Source organism: Carassius carassius, chromosome 48, assembly GCF_963082965.1.
Source record: "Carassius carassius chromosome 48, fCarCar2.1, whole genome shotgun sequence".
Classification (NCBI taxonomy): Eukaryota; Metazoa; Chordata; class Actinopteri; order Cypriniformes; family Cyprinidae; genus Carassius; species Carassius carassius.
The window spans coordinates 272497-289996 of record NC_081802.1 but is presented as its reverse complement, the minus strand read 5'-3'; the positions used below and the strand labels follow the sequence as shown (position 1 = coordinate 289996).

The following is a 17500-nucleotide window of genomic DNA, read 5'->3' as shown; positions in this document are numbered from 1 at the left end:
ATCTCGCATAAAGTATAAAATATCAAAGGTGATTGCGACTTCTTCCATTACAACTTTTGAATTGCGAGATTATATAATTATATATATATTTGTTTAATTATTATATCTCGCAATTCTGAGAACTGAACTGGGAGATAAAAGTTTTAAACTTTTTTTTTAACTTTTTTTAAAAAGTTCCGTAACGGAAACGCTCTTCCGTAGTTGTGTGCTCATTAACATAAGTAAATAAACATGAGCTGTGAGGGTTACCATGGCTGTGTTGTAGTCTCAGGTGTGTCAGTGATTTGTCAGGTGAGTTTGTACATAAGCTGTCTGTTCTATTAAACATTAATGAATATGAATATATACATAGATTTGAATTTAGTGACTCGGATGTCTTTATGATATATATTAATGAGTTCAACGGTATTAAACACTGGTCAGTGTTCTTGTCACACTGTGTGCTAATATCTGAAGTGAATCCGGTTCTGCCTTCAGTTCGGTGGTTTAGGGTCTTTTATATGTGCGGGAAGTAAGTGTGACCCCGGAAAGAGTCCAGACTGAGCGTCTGTCACACAAACACTTCCATGTGGACACTAAAGCGCGTTTAATGCGGAATTAATGCCAGTTTACCGGTAAGATCCCGCGTGATTTGCTCTGTGTTCGGCCGTGATTTGTGTTGAGCGCGTTGGCGGATAAATGTCTGATTATTAATAAATGTGATCTAGCAGTGTATTAACACGTGTATTAATTGTGCTGTAAAGCGTCGCGTCACCGAGGAGGTTTCTTTATTTAGAGTCGACTTGTGTTTAAAGATAAACATACAGAAAGAAGTAAGTTACTCAAAAGATGGATTCGACTTTAAAAAGCCACCTGGTTATGAAACCACCTGTGTTTTGAAGGGTTTTATGTCGTGCAGTGAAAGGGAAAGGAGATTAGTTCCTGAGAGATTTTAATGCTGTAACGTTAGTTCCTGAACGGCGCGCGCGTGCACGAGGCGCGTTCACATCTCGCTTTGTGTTTTAACCATAGACTGTATAAAAACAGGGTTTTAACGTACAGCCAATTAAATGTTTCAATCCGAAGAAGTTACACGGGGCATATTTAATCTATAAACCCGAGTCTGTTTCTGAGCAGTTAATCTGAATCTCTGACTGGACTCGGTGACCGTTACTTTTGTGTTGATGGGGCTGTTGTCATGGTGATGGTGCTGTTGTCATGGTGACGGGGTAGTTAGTAGTAGTTAGCTTCAGTGTTTCTGCAGATCTTGTTTGCTGTCAGCTCTTTGTGTTCTGAGGTCGTTTATCGCAGAGTTTATTGTCGCCGTTTCAGTTTCTCTTTTGAGTGCGCGCTGCGCTCGAGCACATATAATCTCAGTCAATCTCATTAAAGCCTCCTGCTGTCTCTCAGTGTCTCTCTCTCTCTTCCTCTCTCTCTCTCTGTCTCAGTGTCTCTCTCTCTCTCTCTCTCTCTCTCTCTCTCTCTCTCGCTCTCTGTCTGTCTCAGTGTCTCTCTCTCTCTCTCTCTCTCTCTCCCTCTCAGTGTCTCTCTCTCTCTCTCTCTCTCAGTGTGTTCGGGAAGGCTCGGGATAACTGGATTATTGTTAGGATTCGTGTATGAAGCGGATACCTGTTAGGGAACGCGCGGGAGTGCACGTGACTCGATCGGCAGAACGGCGCGATTTCTGTGATTTTTTTAAAATCGTAACGGACTTCTTTTCTTGATCTAAACCCGCGATGAGCGCGAGCGAGTCTAAACTGGAGGCGGTGATTCAGGTGCAGTTCGTTTACTTCTGCTTTACTTCATTATCAGAACAAACTCCAAAACACAGGTGCAAATAATTTCACAAATAATGAAGAGAAACCGGAAAGAGTAACTTACATGTAGTAGAAAGACTAAACTAGTATTTTCTAGTAAAACAGTATTGTTAACAGTATTTTGGTGTGTGTGTGTGTGTGTGTGTGTGTGTGTGTGTGTGAGTTGTTGGTGTAATGTTGTGGCATTAGTGACTCCGCAGGTGTGTGTTCTGATCTGATCTAAATATACAACAGATCACACTGAGACCATCTGCTGCAGACACTGTGACAGAGAGTGTGTGTGTGTGTGTGTGTGTGTGTGTGTGTGTGTCAGAGGCTGGAGGAGAGTGTTCTGTCCGAGGAGAAGCGGCTGACGGTTCGAGGATGTTCTCCAGATGATCCTGAGGTCAGGTTACCGGCCCGTGTGCGAGAGATTGTGTCCAGGAATCTGAGCGCAAGGGGTGAGCATCCTCACACACACACACACACACACACCAGCCTCTGTCCGTCTCATATCTGTGTGTGTGTGTGTGTGTGTGCGTCAGCTGGGGGCATGTCGTCCGGTCTGTCGCTTCAGGAGGAGAACCGGGTTCTGCAGGTAGAACTGAGTCGTGTGGAGGATCTTCTGGCTCACAGCCGAGCTGAACGAGATGAGCTGGCCATCAAATACAGCGCCATCAGCGAGAGAGTGAGACACACACACACACACACACACACATACAGACACACACACAGAGAGACAGTAGATCAACACACTCTCTCTCTCTCACACACACACACACACACACACACACACTCACACACACACACACACACACACACACACATAAGCTCGGTCTTTTGTCTGTGTCTGCGAGGTTGACCCGTCTCCGTGGTAACGGCATGTGGAATGTAGTGGAGTGGCATGTTGCCATGACGACTGTAAACAATGAGGGTCGTCTGGATGACTGTGATTTATTCAGAGTCTCTCACATCAATCTGAACGTGAGCTGTGTTTACCTGTGATGTAGGTCGCCTGGGAACTGTCTTCTGGTTGCTAGGGTGTTCTAGGTGGTTGTTAGTGGAGCTTCACGAGTGATAACACCAAGGATTATCACAAGGATTATACATGCATATATACAGGTGCTGGTCATATAATTAGAATAGCATCAAAAAGTTGATTTCACTAATTCCATTCAAAAAGTGAAACTTGTATATATTCCTTCATTACACACAGACTGATATATTTCAAATGTTTATTTCTTTTAATTTTGAGGATTATAACTGACAACTAAGGAAAATCACAAATTCAGTATCTCAGAAAATTAGAATATTGTGAAAAGGTTCAATATTGAAGACACCTGGTGACACACTCGAATCAGCTAATTAACTCAAAACACCTGCAAAGGCTTTAAATGGTCTCTCAGTCTAGTTCTGTAGGCTACACAATCATGGGGAAGACTGCTGACTTGACAGTTGTCCAAAAGATGAACACTGACACCTTGCACAAGGAGGGCAAGACACAAAAGGTGATTGCAAAAGAGGCTGGCTGTTCACAGAGCTCTGTGTCCAAGCACATTAATAGAGAGGCGAAGGGAAGGAAAAGATGTGATAGAAAAAAGTGTACAAGCAATAGGGACAACCACACCCTGGAGAGGATTGTGAAACAAAACCCATTCAAAAATGTGGGGGAGATTCACAAAGAGTGGACTGCAGCTGGAGCCAGTGCTTCAAGAACCACTACACACAGACGTATGCAAGACATGGGTTTCAGCTGTCGCACTCCTGGTGTCAAGCCACTCTTGAACAACAGACAGCGTCAGAAGTAGAGTATGTGCTATGTTTAGGCCTAAAAAAAAAAAGTTTGGTTCCGGTTGGTTGTCAGTTGAGGTCATTGGTCGGTAGGGATTTTTTTTTTATTTTTTTTTTTCTCCAGTGGCAGTTTTACACACACACACACACACACACACACACACACACACACACGCGCGCTGATTTTAAATGTGTGTACCGGTACTTTTACGACAGTGATTCTGTATTCCCGTTTAAAGTCTGTTGTTGCCATAGACACGCAAAACGCACACACACACACACAAAAAGCCTTCGCGGGAGTTTGACAGGCGATCTCATAGTAGATTAACATGGAGGATTTGAACTTGAAAAACGGAGTGTACAGACATCTTTTTGTAGTCAAACAACATTCTTTATGTTCATTTATGTGGTTTATTTGATTTTGATGCTATAAATTAACTAGAAGCAAGAGACGATCAGTTAGTTTTAACTGATGATCTAACGTACAGTGATCTGTTCGACACATTCAAGAGTCACAAAACGGTATTTATTGTTTACATTTCTTTAAAAAATGACCACATTTGAAAGGTGAAATAACCAAATGAGACTTTGTTTCATATTAAAAGTAAGCTGGTAATGTTAATGTCCTGTCTGTCAGCATGTTGTCAGTGCCCTCTCTGTTCCGTGATATATTGTTTAGGGTTAGGGTTACCCTAAGTTTTTAGGTACAGAAATTAAATAATAAAATGTAAAACAGCATTGCATATTGGACTGTATAAATTAAATAAATTTTTATTGAAGTAACAAAAGCTTATTAGTGATTTCTTTGTTGTTGCTGTTCGATTACTATAAAGACTGTCCCTTTAAGAGAATGCACTGATACAGTAGTCCTGCGTTCAGCTGGCTATGTCTGCTGTAGGATACTTACCAAGACGGGCATTTTGACAATTTTTGTCTGAATGTGTCCATTTAAACACAATACTTCAGAGAGATCTTATATTTGCGCGTTCTGAGGCGCGGGTTTGCGCGCTTCGGGTGAGCGCATGCACAAATCTTCTCACTGCGCGCGCGAGCTCGCGTCCTCTGCCTCTTAAATGTTTAAACTGACAAAGCTTTAATGAATTTAGTTTAAACATATGTGTGCTGTTCAGATCTCATCTGTGAGCGCGCTATAAGCACCCGGATGATGACAGAATAATCGACTGCTCATATTCCAGTTTAAGTCATTCACATTGATCAAGAGTGAATGGTTTTTCCAGGGTTTTTTTCTCTCATCGCTGTTATTGTAATGTCTGGGAATCCAGAATGCGCATCCATCAACAGAAACATATATTAGATGAACCCTGATTGTTTTACATGCTATTTATGGCAAACAATATTACAGGTGCTTTGCAATACCAGACAATGCAGAAGAGCTGAAGGCCACTATCAGAGTAACCTGTGCTCTCATAACACCTGAGCAGTGCCACAGACTGATCGACTCCATGCCACGCCGCATTGCTGCAGTCATTCAGGGGAAAGGAGCCACAACTAAGTGTTGAGTGCTGGACATGCTCATACTGTTCATTTTCATACTGTTCAGTTGGCCAAGATTTCTAAAAATCCACAAAAATGTTACATTATACATTTTAGGTTATGTAATCAGACTACTTATTGATTACTTTTAGATTTCTTTTGACCCAACTCGTTAATCACAGTGATTTAATGATGTAAAAACAGAAAGAGAAAGAAAATATATTCCATTTGTTGCAATGAACAACATGAAATGCGTTAAACACTACGTCAAGATTTCCCAAACTGAGGTTAATGAAGGAACTGCAGGAGGTTCGCAAGTTTAATAAAAATAGATCAAAATAAACTTTTTACTACAAAAATGAGATCTTTTTTGATATGGTCACCAGCAGCCTTGGAGTGTTACGTAATCAGGATACACAAATCTATTAACCGTAATCCGCTACAGTTACATCAAAAAACAAAGTATTCAGATTACAGTTACATCTTGTTAAAGTTGGGATACTATTATAGTTACATTAGTGTTGGGTGATATGGTCATTTTTCAGATGGTCATATGGTCAGCCCGTGAGATCGACGATACACCATATTATCCTGCAAGAGAGAGACTCTTTGTTCTGCTCATAGCAGAACTATTTAGTGTTTTAAACCACGCAGGTGTGCAAGAGAGAGCCTGTGGAATCACCAGTGATCAAAAAATAAACTTTCAGACATACTGGTAAACTGACGTTAAATATAAAAATACTGTATTTAAAACAGCTAGTTCATATACAGTATAGTCGGATGTGTATATAACTGCGTCCTGTGTGCAGGTGCATCAGATTAGTCACAGAAGTTATCAGTCTAAATGTTCTGCAGAATCAGTCAATGGTGAAAATCAATAGTAAATTTCATTTAAAGTCCAACAGTTTGAGTGGTTGCTTGGGACTACAAAAAAGTAGTTTGTCTGAATTGAGCATCGTTCATCACATCTGCAGTGTTCTCTGATGCAATGGTGTGGTGTTTGTAGTTGGAGCAGGCGCTGCGTCTGGAGACGGGCGAGGAGGGATGTGACTCTCCAGACTCTCGCAGTCTGGCGCAGCAGAACGTAGATCTCCGCAGACGTCTGGACGAGGAGCAGGCGGCGTATAAACGCAAACTCACGGCGTATCAGGAGGGGCAGCAGAGACAAGCGCAGCTCGTTCAGAGACTACAGGCCAAGGTACAGCACACTGATCTGAAGCTCTTACTGCGCCTGGATTCTCTCGGACACAACTCACTTGTGTTTGTGTGAGTGCAGGTGCTCCAGTACAAGAAGAAGTGTGCGGATCTCGAACAGACGCTGCTGGACAAACCCACTGTGAGCGCTACAGCAGATTCTCTCCACACTTCCTGTCTCACTGTAGACCTAGGTTCTGATCCTGTCTGATGTGTGGTGCTGTAGGGTCAGTGTGATGGCAGCAGGAACGGTCACCGGCGGGACGAGGAGGAGCCGAGCAGTGAGCTGGAGAGCGCCCTCATCCGGCTGGAGGAGGAACAGCAGAGGTACTGAACTAACACTGTCCTGATCCTGTAAACCTGCAGCGTGTGCTAAACCTGTCTGTGTGTGCAGGAGCAGCGGCCTGTCCGCCGTCAACGCCATGCTGCGCGAGCAGCTGGAACAGGCCGGACTGGCCAATGAGGCGCTCAGCATGGACATCCGCAGACTCACTGCTGATTGGACCAAAGCCAGGGAGGAGCTGGAGCAGAGGGAGTCTGATTGGAGGAGAGAGGAGGAGGTGGGTGTGGCCGTCTACATCACTGAAACAACGATAGTGGTGCAGTCTGACGTGTGTGTGTGTGTGTGTTCAGTCTTTCCACAGTTACTTCAGCAGTGAGCACAGTCGTCTGCTGGCGCTCTGGAGGCAGGTGGTGGGCTTCCGCAGACATGTGTGTGAGCTGAAGAGCGCCACCGAGAGGTCAGAGCGCGTCACTGCACCCGTGAACACTACTCTACAGCTGCGGCGCTGTGAACACTGACACAGTCTCTCTCTGTCGGTCTGTCAGGGATCTGTGCGAGGTGCGTAACGAGCTGGCGAGCGTGGCTCAGAGCATGCAGCTGCAGTGTGTGAGCGTGTGCACAGATCTGCGCAGTCGTGAGGACGGCTCAGTGCTGCTGCTGGAGAGAGAGACCGGTCAGCGTGTGCAGCTGGAGCAGCAGCTCAGAGAGACGGTGACCGACATGATCACGCTGCAGGCCAAGAGCGACTCGGAGAGAGCCGAGCTCAACACACGGTCCGTTACTGCACACCTCACACGCTCACTTACTGCACTAGTGCTCCTGTGTGAAGGAAGTCCTGAATAGTTTATTTATTAAATGTGTGTGTGTGTGTGTGTGTGTCAGGCTTGTGGATGCCGTGAGAGAGCTGGAGCGTCTCAAAGCTCGCGTGGAGGACAGAGAACAGGAAGTCACAACACTCAACAGGAAACTACAGGTACACACTTGTCTGTTTAACATTTGTCTACATAACATTGTAATTTCTGCTGGTGAAGAACCGCCCACTTAGACAGGTAAAGCAACCAATCACAGACCAGACACAGCAAGCCCATAGCAGCGTAAATGTGAAGTGAAGGTCAAGTCACCTTCATTAATGCAGAGCTTTATACAACACTGATCGTGTCAAAGCAGCTTAACAGAGACAACAAGTGTGTCAAGAATACAAGAACTAAGAAAGAGTCATCAGGTGTGTGTGTGTGTGTGTGTGTGTGCTGTCAGGATCAGAAGAGTCTTGAGGAGACTGAAGTTCATTCACTGAAGAAACACACTGCAGCACTGCAGAACACACTCCGAGACATCACACAGGTACAACACACACACGCACACATACACACTCACTCACTCACTCTCAGACTTATGCTCGCTCACACACACACACACACACACACTCTCACACTCTCACACTTATGCTCTCACACTCACACACACACTCACTCACTCACTCTCACACTTATGCTCACACACACACTCTCTCACACACACTCACTGCTTCACTGATTTATGTATAAGTGTGTGTGTGTGTGTGTAGCTGGTGTTCTCAGACAGTGGTGGTGTGGACGGAAACACTGAAGAGTCTCTGCTGCCGCTGCTGCGCTCTTCATCATCATCATCATCCATCATCCCTGACCGCTGTCTGTCTGCACTGCACTCCGCTCTGACCAGCAGACAGATCCAGCTACAGGTACACACACACACACACACACACACAGTGTACGCTCTCTGAGCCACTGTCTATCACCGTGTGTGTTTGTGCGCAGGAGCTGCGTGAGCGTCTGCAGTCTGCGCAGTCTTCAGTGCAGCAGCTGCGCAGACAGCAGGGGGAGGCGGAGTCAGGCCGGCGGGAGGCGGAGCTCCGCCCGCAGACGCTGCAGGGCGAGAGAGATGAAGCTCAGAGAGAGAGAGAGAGTGCTGTGAGAGAGAGGGACCGACTGAGACAAGAGAGAGACGCACTGAGCAGGTGAGACGCATCACACGGCCTGTCAGTCAATCACAAGAGTCATGTGACCAGTGACCAGACCTGTCTGTCTCCATGTCAGCGGGAAGGATGTGGCGGATAAGGCTGCGCAGGCGGCACAGACGCAGGTGCAGCTGCTGCAGCTGGAGTGTGACAGACTGCAGCTGGCCGTCACATCTGCGCAGAGAGAGCTCGAACACGAGCGAGAGGAGAGAGACACCGCCGCAGTGGAGAGAGAACGAGCCCGAGCTGAAACAGACAGAATGTGAGTCGTGTGTTTGTGTCTGAGCAAAGCGCGAGTGTGTGACGTGTTGCTGACGTGCGTGAGTGTGTGTGTCTGTGTCAGTCAGCAGCTGTGGCAGGAGTCTGAGCACCGTGCGTCTTCACTGCGTGCTGAACTGGCGGCGCTGAGGGAGTCTCTCCAGCAGGGGGCGAGCGACAGACAGCTGATAGAAACCGAGAACAGACAGCTGAGCGACGCACTCAACAGGGTTAGACACACAGAAGCATCTTTCACCAACACAGTTATAACTTCTCCCAGATCATGCAGCTCTACTCTGCAGTATGTATATGAAAGCATTATTTCTGTGTGCGCAGAGCGGGAGCAGTCATGCTGAACTCTCTCTAGTGCTCACCAAGCTCCACTCAGAGGAGTCTTCACTCAGAGATTCTCTGGCTAAGATGAGCAGCATTAATGAGAGTCTGGCGCAGGACAAATCTGACCTCAACAGCCTCATCGTACAGGTGCCAGAAGATGAAGTTTCACAGTATATTTAACATGAAATGGTTTTGTCAGGGTTTGATTTTACACATCAGGGTCTGTTTGGATCATATTACTGGTTAATATTATTTGTATAGTATTTATAGAGAGTAATGGTGTTTCAGTAACAAGTGAACCAATGATATTGATCGACTGAACGATTGACAGCTGGAGGAGGAAAAGAATGCATTACTGTCTCAGAGAAGAGAAGCAGAACAAGAGAAGCTGACCATCCGAGACGAGCTGGTCCGCTCCGAGCAGGACCGACTGGAGCTGGACTCTCTCCGTCTCGCTCTCCACCAATCACTGCAGGAGTCTGAGCTGGCCAGGGCGGGGCTGGAGGCGGAGCTTCAGTCGCTGCAGGCAGACCGAGCCAAACTCCAGGACAGAATCACACAGGTGACCATCTCTCTCTCTCTCTCTCTCTCTCTCTCTCTCTCTCCCCATCTGTCCCTCAGTGCCTCATAAACCTTTTCTGATGTGCTGCTGTCAATCAAACAGCTGATTGGTGAGGTGGGTGGTTTGGAGGCGGAGCTCGGTTCTGTCCGTGGTGAAGAAGACAGGCAGAGCACCACTCTCGAGGAGGCGGTGCGTGGGAGGGCGGAGCTTGTGCGAGAGAGGGCTGGGCTTCTGGTTCAGCTGACGGCATCAGAAAGAGAGAATGCCGCCCTGACGGAGGAGCTAGCCGCCTTCAGGTGAGACCGCACACGTTTGAGTCATGATAATAATGTTTTAATATATTCATGTGTGTTTCGTTAACTGTGAGTGTGTGCAGGACTGACCGGGAGAGTCTGGAAACGAGTCTGTTTGAGCTCCAGCAGCAGATAAATCACATTGAGTCTCGGCGTGATCAGCTGGAGTCAGAGAACCAGAACCAGAGACTGCGCACTGACAGCATGACAGGTACATGAGAGAGAGAGAGAGAGACAGGTGCATGAGGGGGAGAGATGCGTACATGAGAGTGAGAAGCACACATGAGAGTGAGACCGGTACATGAGAGTAGATGCGCACATGAGAGTGAGACAGGTACATAAGAGTAGATGCGCACGTGAGAAGCACACATGAGAGTGAGACCGGTACATGAGAGTGAGACGCGCACATGAGAGTGAGGCGCGCACATGAGAGTGAGACTCACACATGAGAGTGAGACTCACACATGAGAGTGAGACGTGCACATGAGAGTGAGACACGCACATGAGAGTGAGATGCGCACATGAGAGTGAGACGTGCACATGAGAGTGAGACGCGCACATGAGAGTGAGCCAGGTACATGAGAGTGAGACGTGCACACATGAGAGTGAGACGTGCACATGAGAGTGAGACGCGCACATGAGAGTGAGACACGCACATGAGAGTGAGCCAGGTACATGAGAGTGAGATGCACACATGAGAGTGAGACGTGCACATGAGAGTGAGACACGCACATGAGAGTGAGCCAGGTACATGAGAGTGAGACGTGCACACATGAGAGTGAGACGCGCACATGAGAGTGAGACGCGCACATGAGAGTGAGACAGGTACATGAGAGTGAGATGCACACATGAGAGTGAGACGTGCACATGAGAGTGAGATGCGCACATGAGAGTGAGACACGCACATGAGAGTGAGACACGCACATGAGAGTGAGATGCACACATGAGAGTGAGACGTGCACATGAGAGTGAGACGTGCACATGAGAGTGAGATGCGCACATGAGAGTGAGACACGCACATGAGAGTGAGACACGCACATGAGAGTGAGCCAGGTACATGAGAGTGAGATGCACACATGAGAGTGAGACGTGCACATGAGAGTGAGATGCGCACATGAGAGTAAGACGTGCACATGAGAGTGAGACGTGCACATGAGAGTGAGACGCGCACATGAGAGTGAGACACGCACATGAGAGTGAGCCAGGTACATGAGAGTGAGATGCGCACATGAGAGTGAGACGTGCACATGAGAGTGAGACGCGCACATGAGAGTGAGACACGCACATGAGAGTGAGCCAGGTACATGAGAGTGAGATGCACACAGGAGAGTGAGACCGGTACATGAGAGTAGATGCACACATGAGAGTAAGACGCTCACATGAGAGTGAGACAGGTACATGAGAGTGAGATGCACACAGGAGAGTGAGACCGGTACATGAGAGTAGATGCGCACATGAGAGTGAGACGCTCACATGAGAGTGAGACACGCACATGAGAGTGAGACAGGTACATGAGAGTGAGATGCACACAGGAGAGTGAGACCGGTAACATGAGATTAGATGCGCACATGAGAGTGAGACGCTCACATGAGAGTGAGACGCGCACATGAGAGTGAGACAGGTACATGAGAGTGAGATGCACACATGAGAGTGAGACCGGTACATGAGAGTAGATGCGCACATGAGAGTGAGATGCTCACATGAGAGTGAGACGCGCACATGAGAGTGAAACACGCACATGAGAGTGAGATGCACACATGAGAGTGAGATGCACACATGAGAGTGAGACAGGTACATGAGAGTGAGATGCACACAGGAGAGTGAGACCGGTACATGAGAGTAGATGCACACATGAGAGTAAGACGCTCACATGAGAGTGAGACAGGTACATGAGAGTGAGATGCACACAGGAGAGTGAGACCGGTACATGAGAGTAGATGCGCACATGAGAGTGAGACGCTCACATGAGAGTGAGACACGCACATGAGAGTGAGACAGGTACATGAGAGTGAGATGCACACAGGAGAGTGAGACCGGTAACATGAGATTAGATGCGCACATGAGAGTGAGACGCTCACATGAGAGTGAGACGCGCACATGAGAGTGAGACAGGTACATGAGAGTGAGATGCACACATGAGAGTGAGACCGGTACATGAGAGTAGATGCGCACATGAGAGTGAGATGCTCACATGAGAGTGAGACGCGCACATGAGAGTGAAACACGCACATGAGAGTGAGATGCACACATGAGAGTGAGATGCACACATGAGAGTGAGACAGGTACATGAGAGTGAGATGCACACATGAGAGTGAGACACCCACATGAGAGTGAAACACGCACATGAGAGTGAGATGCACACATGAGAGTGAGATGCACACATGAGAGTGAGACAGGTACATGAGAGTGAGATGCACACATGAGAGTGAGACAGGCACATGAAAGAGAGAGATTATTTTAAATGATCCCTATTTTGATGTTTAGTTTGTCTGTGTGTTTAGCGGAGCTGAAGCGATTGCGCACTGAAAGAGAGATGGTTCTGTCCCAGTGCGAGAAAGAGAAAGACATACTAAGAGACACAATTACAGCCGCTCAACAGGAGGCGCAGCGAGCTCTGCGTACAGCCCTAACTGACCACCAGGAGGAGCTGGAGAGACTGACCAGTCAGAAGGTCATACGAGCACTCCTGTATTCTTCACATGGGACACGTGTTTCAGGCGTACTCATCTCATGATATCATGTGAATCCTGTAGGAGGCGTTGCGCTGCAGTCTGGAGGCCGAGCAGGAGGCGGCGCTGCGGAGCGTCCGTGAACACCTGGAGGAGCAGATGATCCGGCAGGAGAGAGAGAGAGATGAGCTACAGGAGCAGCTGCGATCCCTGCAGCGCGACCGAGACCAGAGTCTGCTACAGGCCGAGACGGAGAAACAGCAGGTTAGACTCGCACTGGAGGCCTACAGCATCTGTGTGGTTTGTGTGGTAACCGTATGATGGTGTGTGCAGGCGCTGTCCATGAAGGAGGCGGAGAAGGCAGTTCTGTCGGAGAAGGTGAGCACCCTACAGGCGGAGCTGAGCACTGCATCGCTGGAGCTGGAGAGACTGAGCCGAGAGACAGCGCTGCTCAGAGACCAGGAGCGGGTCAGAAACTACACTACTGCATGCTTCCATACACCGCTGCCAATTCCATTTACACCTAAAAATTTAAATGTCTCATGAATATTGTGGATCAAGCTCCATTTTATTCCCTTTTGTTTAAGAGAACAAAATCAGCACTTCCTTGGAATCTAGCGCAAAGTATCAAAAATAAAAATGAAAGTTGTTTAACCTGGGGAATCCATTGCTGCTCTATTTTTCTATGTTAAATTACTTCTATCATGTCATCTTTTATCCTGAGGTGGATGCAAATACTCGTTATATATTTTTGTGCATTTATTAAGTTAAGTAAATTATCCGCCTTAATTGAGTGCATATATTTTTTATGCGCATTTTAAAATTTTTACATGCATCTTAGCTTTTTTTTTATGTGTCAGTGACTCTCTAATAATCATGAGTGTGTTATAACCAGAGGCTTTGGTTTGTCTGTAGAATGCCGTTGGGGCTCTAAACGCAGAACTGCAGGAGCTGCGCAGTCAGCTGCAGGACACAGATGGTGCACACAGGCGTGAGTTGCGCAGACTGCAGGAGACCTGCACCGAGCATCAGACGCAGGCAGATACAGCGCTCAGAGAGGTTTGTGAAGGAAACTTTATCATGCCTGAAGGGCAGCACACAACAGTAAGATGTGTAATAGTTTTCCTGCTGTAGCTGGAGGAGTGTCACGCGCTGCTGTCGTCCTGCGAGGAGAACCGTGACAGTGCCAGACGAGAGCTACTGGAGACGGAGAAGCGTCTGTGCCAGATACGGGACGTGGGGGAGGGGCACAGGCGAGAGGGGGCGGAGCTACGGCACTCCCTCAGTGATGTCACCAAGGAGAGGGACGCTCTCAGCCAATCAAACGTGCAGCTGAGGGAAGCACTGAGAGCATCAGAGAGCGAGAGAATCAGGTGACTGACGCTTTCAGTGAAAGTGAAGTCGCAATTTTATTCTGTGGCAGAAACGTTCAAAAAAACTGAATTGCGAGAGGTAAACTCAGGATTCAGAAAAAAAAGTCTACTTGATGAATACTCAACAAACTCAGAATTGCGAGATCGTAAGCTTGCATTAAGCTTTAGATTTTTTTAATCCAGTAGCAGAAAAAAGTTCCATACAATACACTTATACCGTGCTTATAAAAAATGAATGAATATTGCATTGTTGAAGGGTTTTTATCTGTGCAAACTGTCATGCGGATGATTTTCTGTCTGCTGATTGGAGGGACTTCACTGTGTGTGTGTGTGTTCAGCGTGAAGCGTGTGTGTGAGGAGAAGGAGCAGAGAGTGTGTCTGCTGGAGGAGAGTCTGGCGTCTGCGCAGAAGGAGGTGTCTGATCTGCGCAGCTGTCTGCGTGAGGTGGAGAGGTCCAGACTGGAGGCGCGCAGGGAGCTGCAGGAGCTGCGCAGACAGGTCAGACCGCAGCGCTGTGATCCTGAGCCCCGAGAGAGAGAGAGAGAGCTGGTGTCTGATGTGTGACTCTGTGCCGTCAGGGGAAGCTCCTGGACGTGGAGCGTGAGCAGAAAAGCAAGCAGCTGGCCGAACTGCAGACGCGTCTGTCACTGGAGGAGCACAAAGACGAGGAGCGAGCCAAAGAACTGATCTCCCTCAAACAGAGACTCGCCGACTCGGAGTCTAGCAGAAACTCTCTTCAGAAAGAGGTGTATATGGCTCAATTTATGTTAATGTCGCCTCTTCTCATCTAATAATGAAATTCCTGTCTAGTTTCAGCTGCATCTATACATTTGTAAACTTGAAGAATCTTAAAATATGAACGTCAGCCGTGTCTCTCTCTAGCTGTGTTCTCTACAGCGGCGTCTGAGCGAGAGCGAGTCGTGTTGGCGCAGTCGCGAGCGAGAGTTAGCGTCGCAGCTGCAGGAGGCGCGCGGCTGTGAGAAGAAGCTTCAGGATGAGGCTCGTAACCTCTCGGTGCGCGCTCAGTCGGCCTGTGACGCGTCTGCGCAGACGCAGCTGGAGCTGAGCGAGGCACAGGGCCGTCTGGCTGCGACGGAGGCAGAGCTGTCTCGAGCGGAGGCGTCCCGCAGGGATCTGGAGTTCAGGCTGTGCAGTCTGCAGTCGGCGCTCACACGGACGCTGGGCATCGGGGCCAGTGGGCGGAGCAGCAGCAGGGGGCGGAGCCCGACAGGCTCCTCCCCCTCCTCGCTCACCTCAGGGATGATGTCTCGCCACCGGAGCGTGTCTCCACTGCACTGCCCACTCTCGCCACCCAAAGGTCAGATTCAGTTTTTAAAAGAAGTTTGAAGGGAAATCTGTGGAATAGAGCTGTGCTTTGTTCTGGAGAGGAAGCGTTCATCATTTCTGTGCTGTCTGTCAGACGTGGCAGGTAACGTGACTCCTGATAACACCACGGTGCTGCGGCCATTGTCTCCAGAGAGGACAGACGCCCCGCTGCCCGTCGCCCTGAAGGAGCTGGACCCAGAAACCCTGCGCAGCGGCCTCCGAGACTTCCTGCAGGAGCTGCGCGAGGCTCAGAGAGAACGAGTAACACACTGCACAATATCATATCTTAATATAACTATAGCATGTTCTGTTTATTCTAAGTGTGTGTTGCAGTTTTGCAGTTAGAGCATCTTTATGGTTATAGTTCACATTGTTGTTGTGAACAGCTTTGGTCTTTTCTCTGTAGTTTCATTGTGGGAGCTCCGCCCATCGTGGAACCTCATTGGTCCAAAATCCTGCTCCACACATCAGATAAGTTCAAATGAACTGTGAGCGTGATGAAGTGATCATGTGATGTAAATGTGTGCAGGACGAGGCGCGGGGTCAGCTGGGGTCACTGCAGCGGGAACTAGAGGAAGTGGCGGGAGAGAGAGACTCCGCCCACCAGCGCCTCACTCAGCTACACAGCACACTACAGGAGTGCCAAGAGGGTAACTACACTGTGTTTATATACAGCTAATCATAAAACCTTTAAACTGAAATCTGCTTTATGATTTGTTTCTGGATCGATGCCTGATTCTGGTGTTGGGTGTGTGTTTGTGTAGATAAGCGTGCGGTGGATGAGAAGCTGTCTGCGACTCGAGCTGTGCTGCAGCAACAGGAAGAGTCCCTGCGGAGAGCAGAGCGAGACCAACGAGCGCTCCACGAGCGAATCAAAGAGCTGGAGAGACTCTCGCTGAACACTGAGACTGAGCGCAAGCGTGTGGAGGTGCGTCTCACTTCATCTGAACGACTGTCATGTAGCGCAGGCAGCTGTAACTCGGTGTCGCCCCCTGCAGGAGCACTGCAGTAGGATGCGTGCCGGTGAGGCGCGTCTGGAGGCGGAGCGTCGGAGGCTGCGTGAGGCTCTGGAGGCGGCCGAGGGGCGGGGCACACGGGTGGAGCTGGGGAGGCGGAGTCTAGAGGGAGAACTGCACAGACTGAGACTGAGTCTCGCTGAGAGAGAGATGGAGCTCCAGACGGCTCACGACCGACACGACACCGCCATCAAACAGGTCCTGAGCACAAACATCACTCGAGGACGTTATCACGGTACATCGCTAACACCCTCGTGTGTGTTTCAGGTGACGGAGGGAGAGGCTCGTCTCGCGTCTCTTCAGCGTGAGGTGGAGCGGCTGACAGCGGTGCTGTCTAAAGCTCAGGATGGAGAGAGCGTTCACAAAGAGCGAGTGCTTGTTCTCTCCCAGAGCCTTCAGGAAGCCACCGCCGCCCACAGCGCCACCCAGGGGCGGCTCAGCACACTGCAGAAGACACTGGGACAGGCCGAGACCGAGCGCAGACAGCTGCAGGTCAGATATCAACTCTAACAACTATCATGATATCACTATAGCTGTAATATGTAGGGACAATCAACAGATCGATAATTGAGAGACAGTTGTGTGTGTGTGAATAACCTGTTAGTAATGTGTGTGTGTGTGCATTAATTAAAGTAGTGCATTAATATAGAACAGTGATTAAACTGTTTTAATGCATACCTGCCAGCCAATCAGAGTTGAGTATTCAGACAGCATGGAATAACTCTAATAAAGTTCCTGTGCTGTGTGGTTCAGGAGCGTGTGGACGGACTCAGAGCGTCTGTGTCGGACGGGAAGCGTAATATCTCAGTGCTCACAGAGCGTGTGCAGACGCTGCAGTCAGAACTGACCCAGAGTCAGCTGCGCAGATCTGAGCTGGAGACGGAGCTGCACAACACACAGGAGGTGAGCGGCATGTCAGCGCACTAGAAATGAGCTTTCAATCTGAATGCGTCGAATAGACTTAAAGACGGTTCACGCAGAATGGTTTTTGTGTTTAAAAATGTGAGCTGCAGAGCCACAGTGGAAAAAATTATTATTTATTAAAATTGGACACATTTTAACTTGAATTTTATACTTAAAAAAAGGTCAAATACTTCAGTGTAGTGTGTTTATAATGCACTGCAAGGCTGGAATGCA

The 17500-nt window shown here is 48.3% G+C and overlaps 1 protein-coding gene across 1 annotated transcript in view; it reads left to right on the top strand.

The window, feature by feature from the left end:
- The first annotated feature begins 1709 nt into the window (after positions 1-1709).
- The window catches only part of LOC132131965 (rootletin-like), a 21584-nt gene continuing 5793 nt past the window's right edge, over positions 1710-17500 (top strand). Inside the window, exons 1-33 of the mRNA XM_059544166.1 lie at positions 1710-1754; positions 2110-2236; positions 2321-2463; positions 6067-6258; positions 6337-6438; positions 6481-6581; positions 6649-6814; positions 6888-6994; positions 7083-7310; positions 7420-7510; positions 7792-7878; positions 8102-8254; positions 8331-8530; positions 8610-8792; positions 8874-9018; positions 9125-9271; positions 9456-9686; positions 9789-9982; positions 10063-10190; positions 12481-12650; positions 12733-12912; positions 12982-13116; positions 13564-13707; positions 13783-14021; positions 14360-14519; positions 14600-14767; positions 14904-15339; positions 15442-15608; positions 15877-15997; positions 16112-16275; positions 16346-16561; positions 16631-16855; positions 17117-17266. Coding sequence (XP_059400149.1) covers positions 1716-1754; positions 2110-2236; positions 2321-2463; positions 6067-6258; positions 6337-6438; positions 6481-6581; positions 6649-6814; positions 6888-6994; positions 7083-7310; positions 7420-7510; positions 7792-7878; positions 8102-8254; positions 8331-8530; positions 8610-8792; positions 8874-9018; positions 9125-9271; positions 9456-9686; positions 9789-9982; positions 10063-10190; positions 12481-12650; positions 12733-12912; positions 12982-13116; positions 13564-13707; positions 13783-14021; positions 14360-14519; positions 14600-14767; positions 14904-15339; positions 15442-15608; positions 15877-15997; positions 16112-16275; positions 16346-16561; positions 16631-16855; positions 17117-17266 — 5439 coding nt within the window. The 5' untranslated portion in view covers positions 1710-1715. The remainder of the gene's footprint in view (positions 1755-2109; positions 2237-2320; positions 2464-6066; positions 6259-6336; positions 6439-6480; positions 6582-6648; positions 6815-6887; positions 6995-7082; positions 7311-7419; positions 7511-7791; positions 7879-8101; positions 8255-8330; positions 8531-8609; positions 8793-8873; positions 9019-9124; positions 9272-9455; positions 9687-9788; positions 9983-10062; positions 10191-12480; positions 12651-12732; positions 12913-12981; positions 13117-13563; positions 13708-13782; positions 14022-14359; positions 14520-14599; positions 14768-14903; positions 15340-15441; positions 15609-15876; positions 15998-16111; positions 16276-16345; positions 16562-16630; positions 16856-17116; positions 17267-17500) is intronic.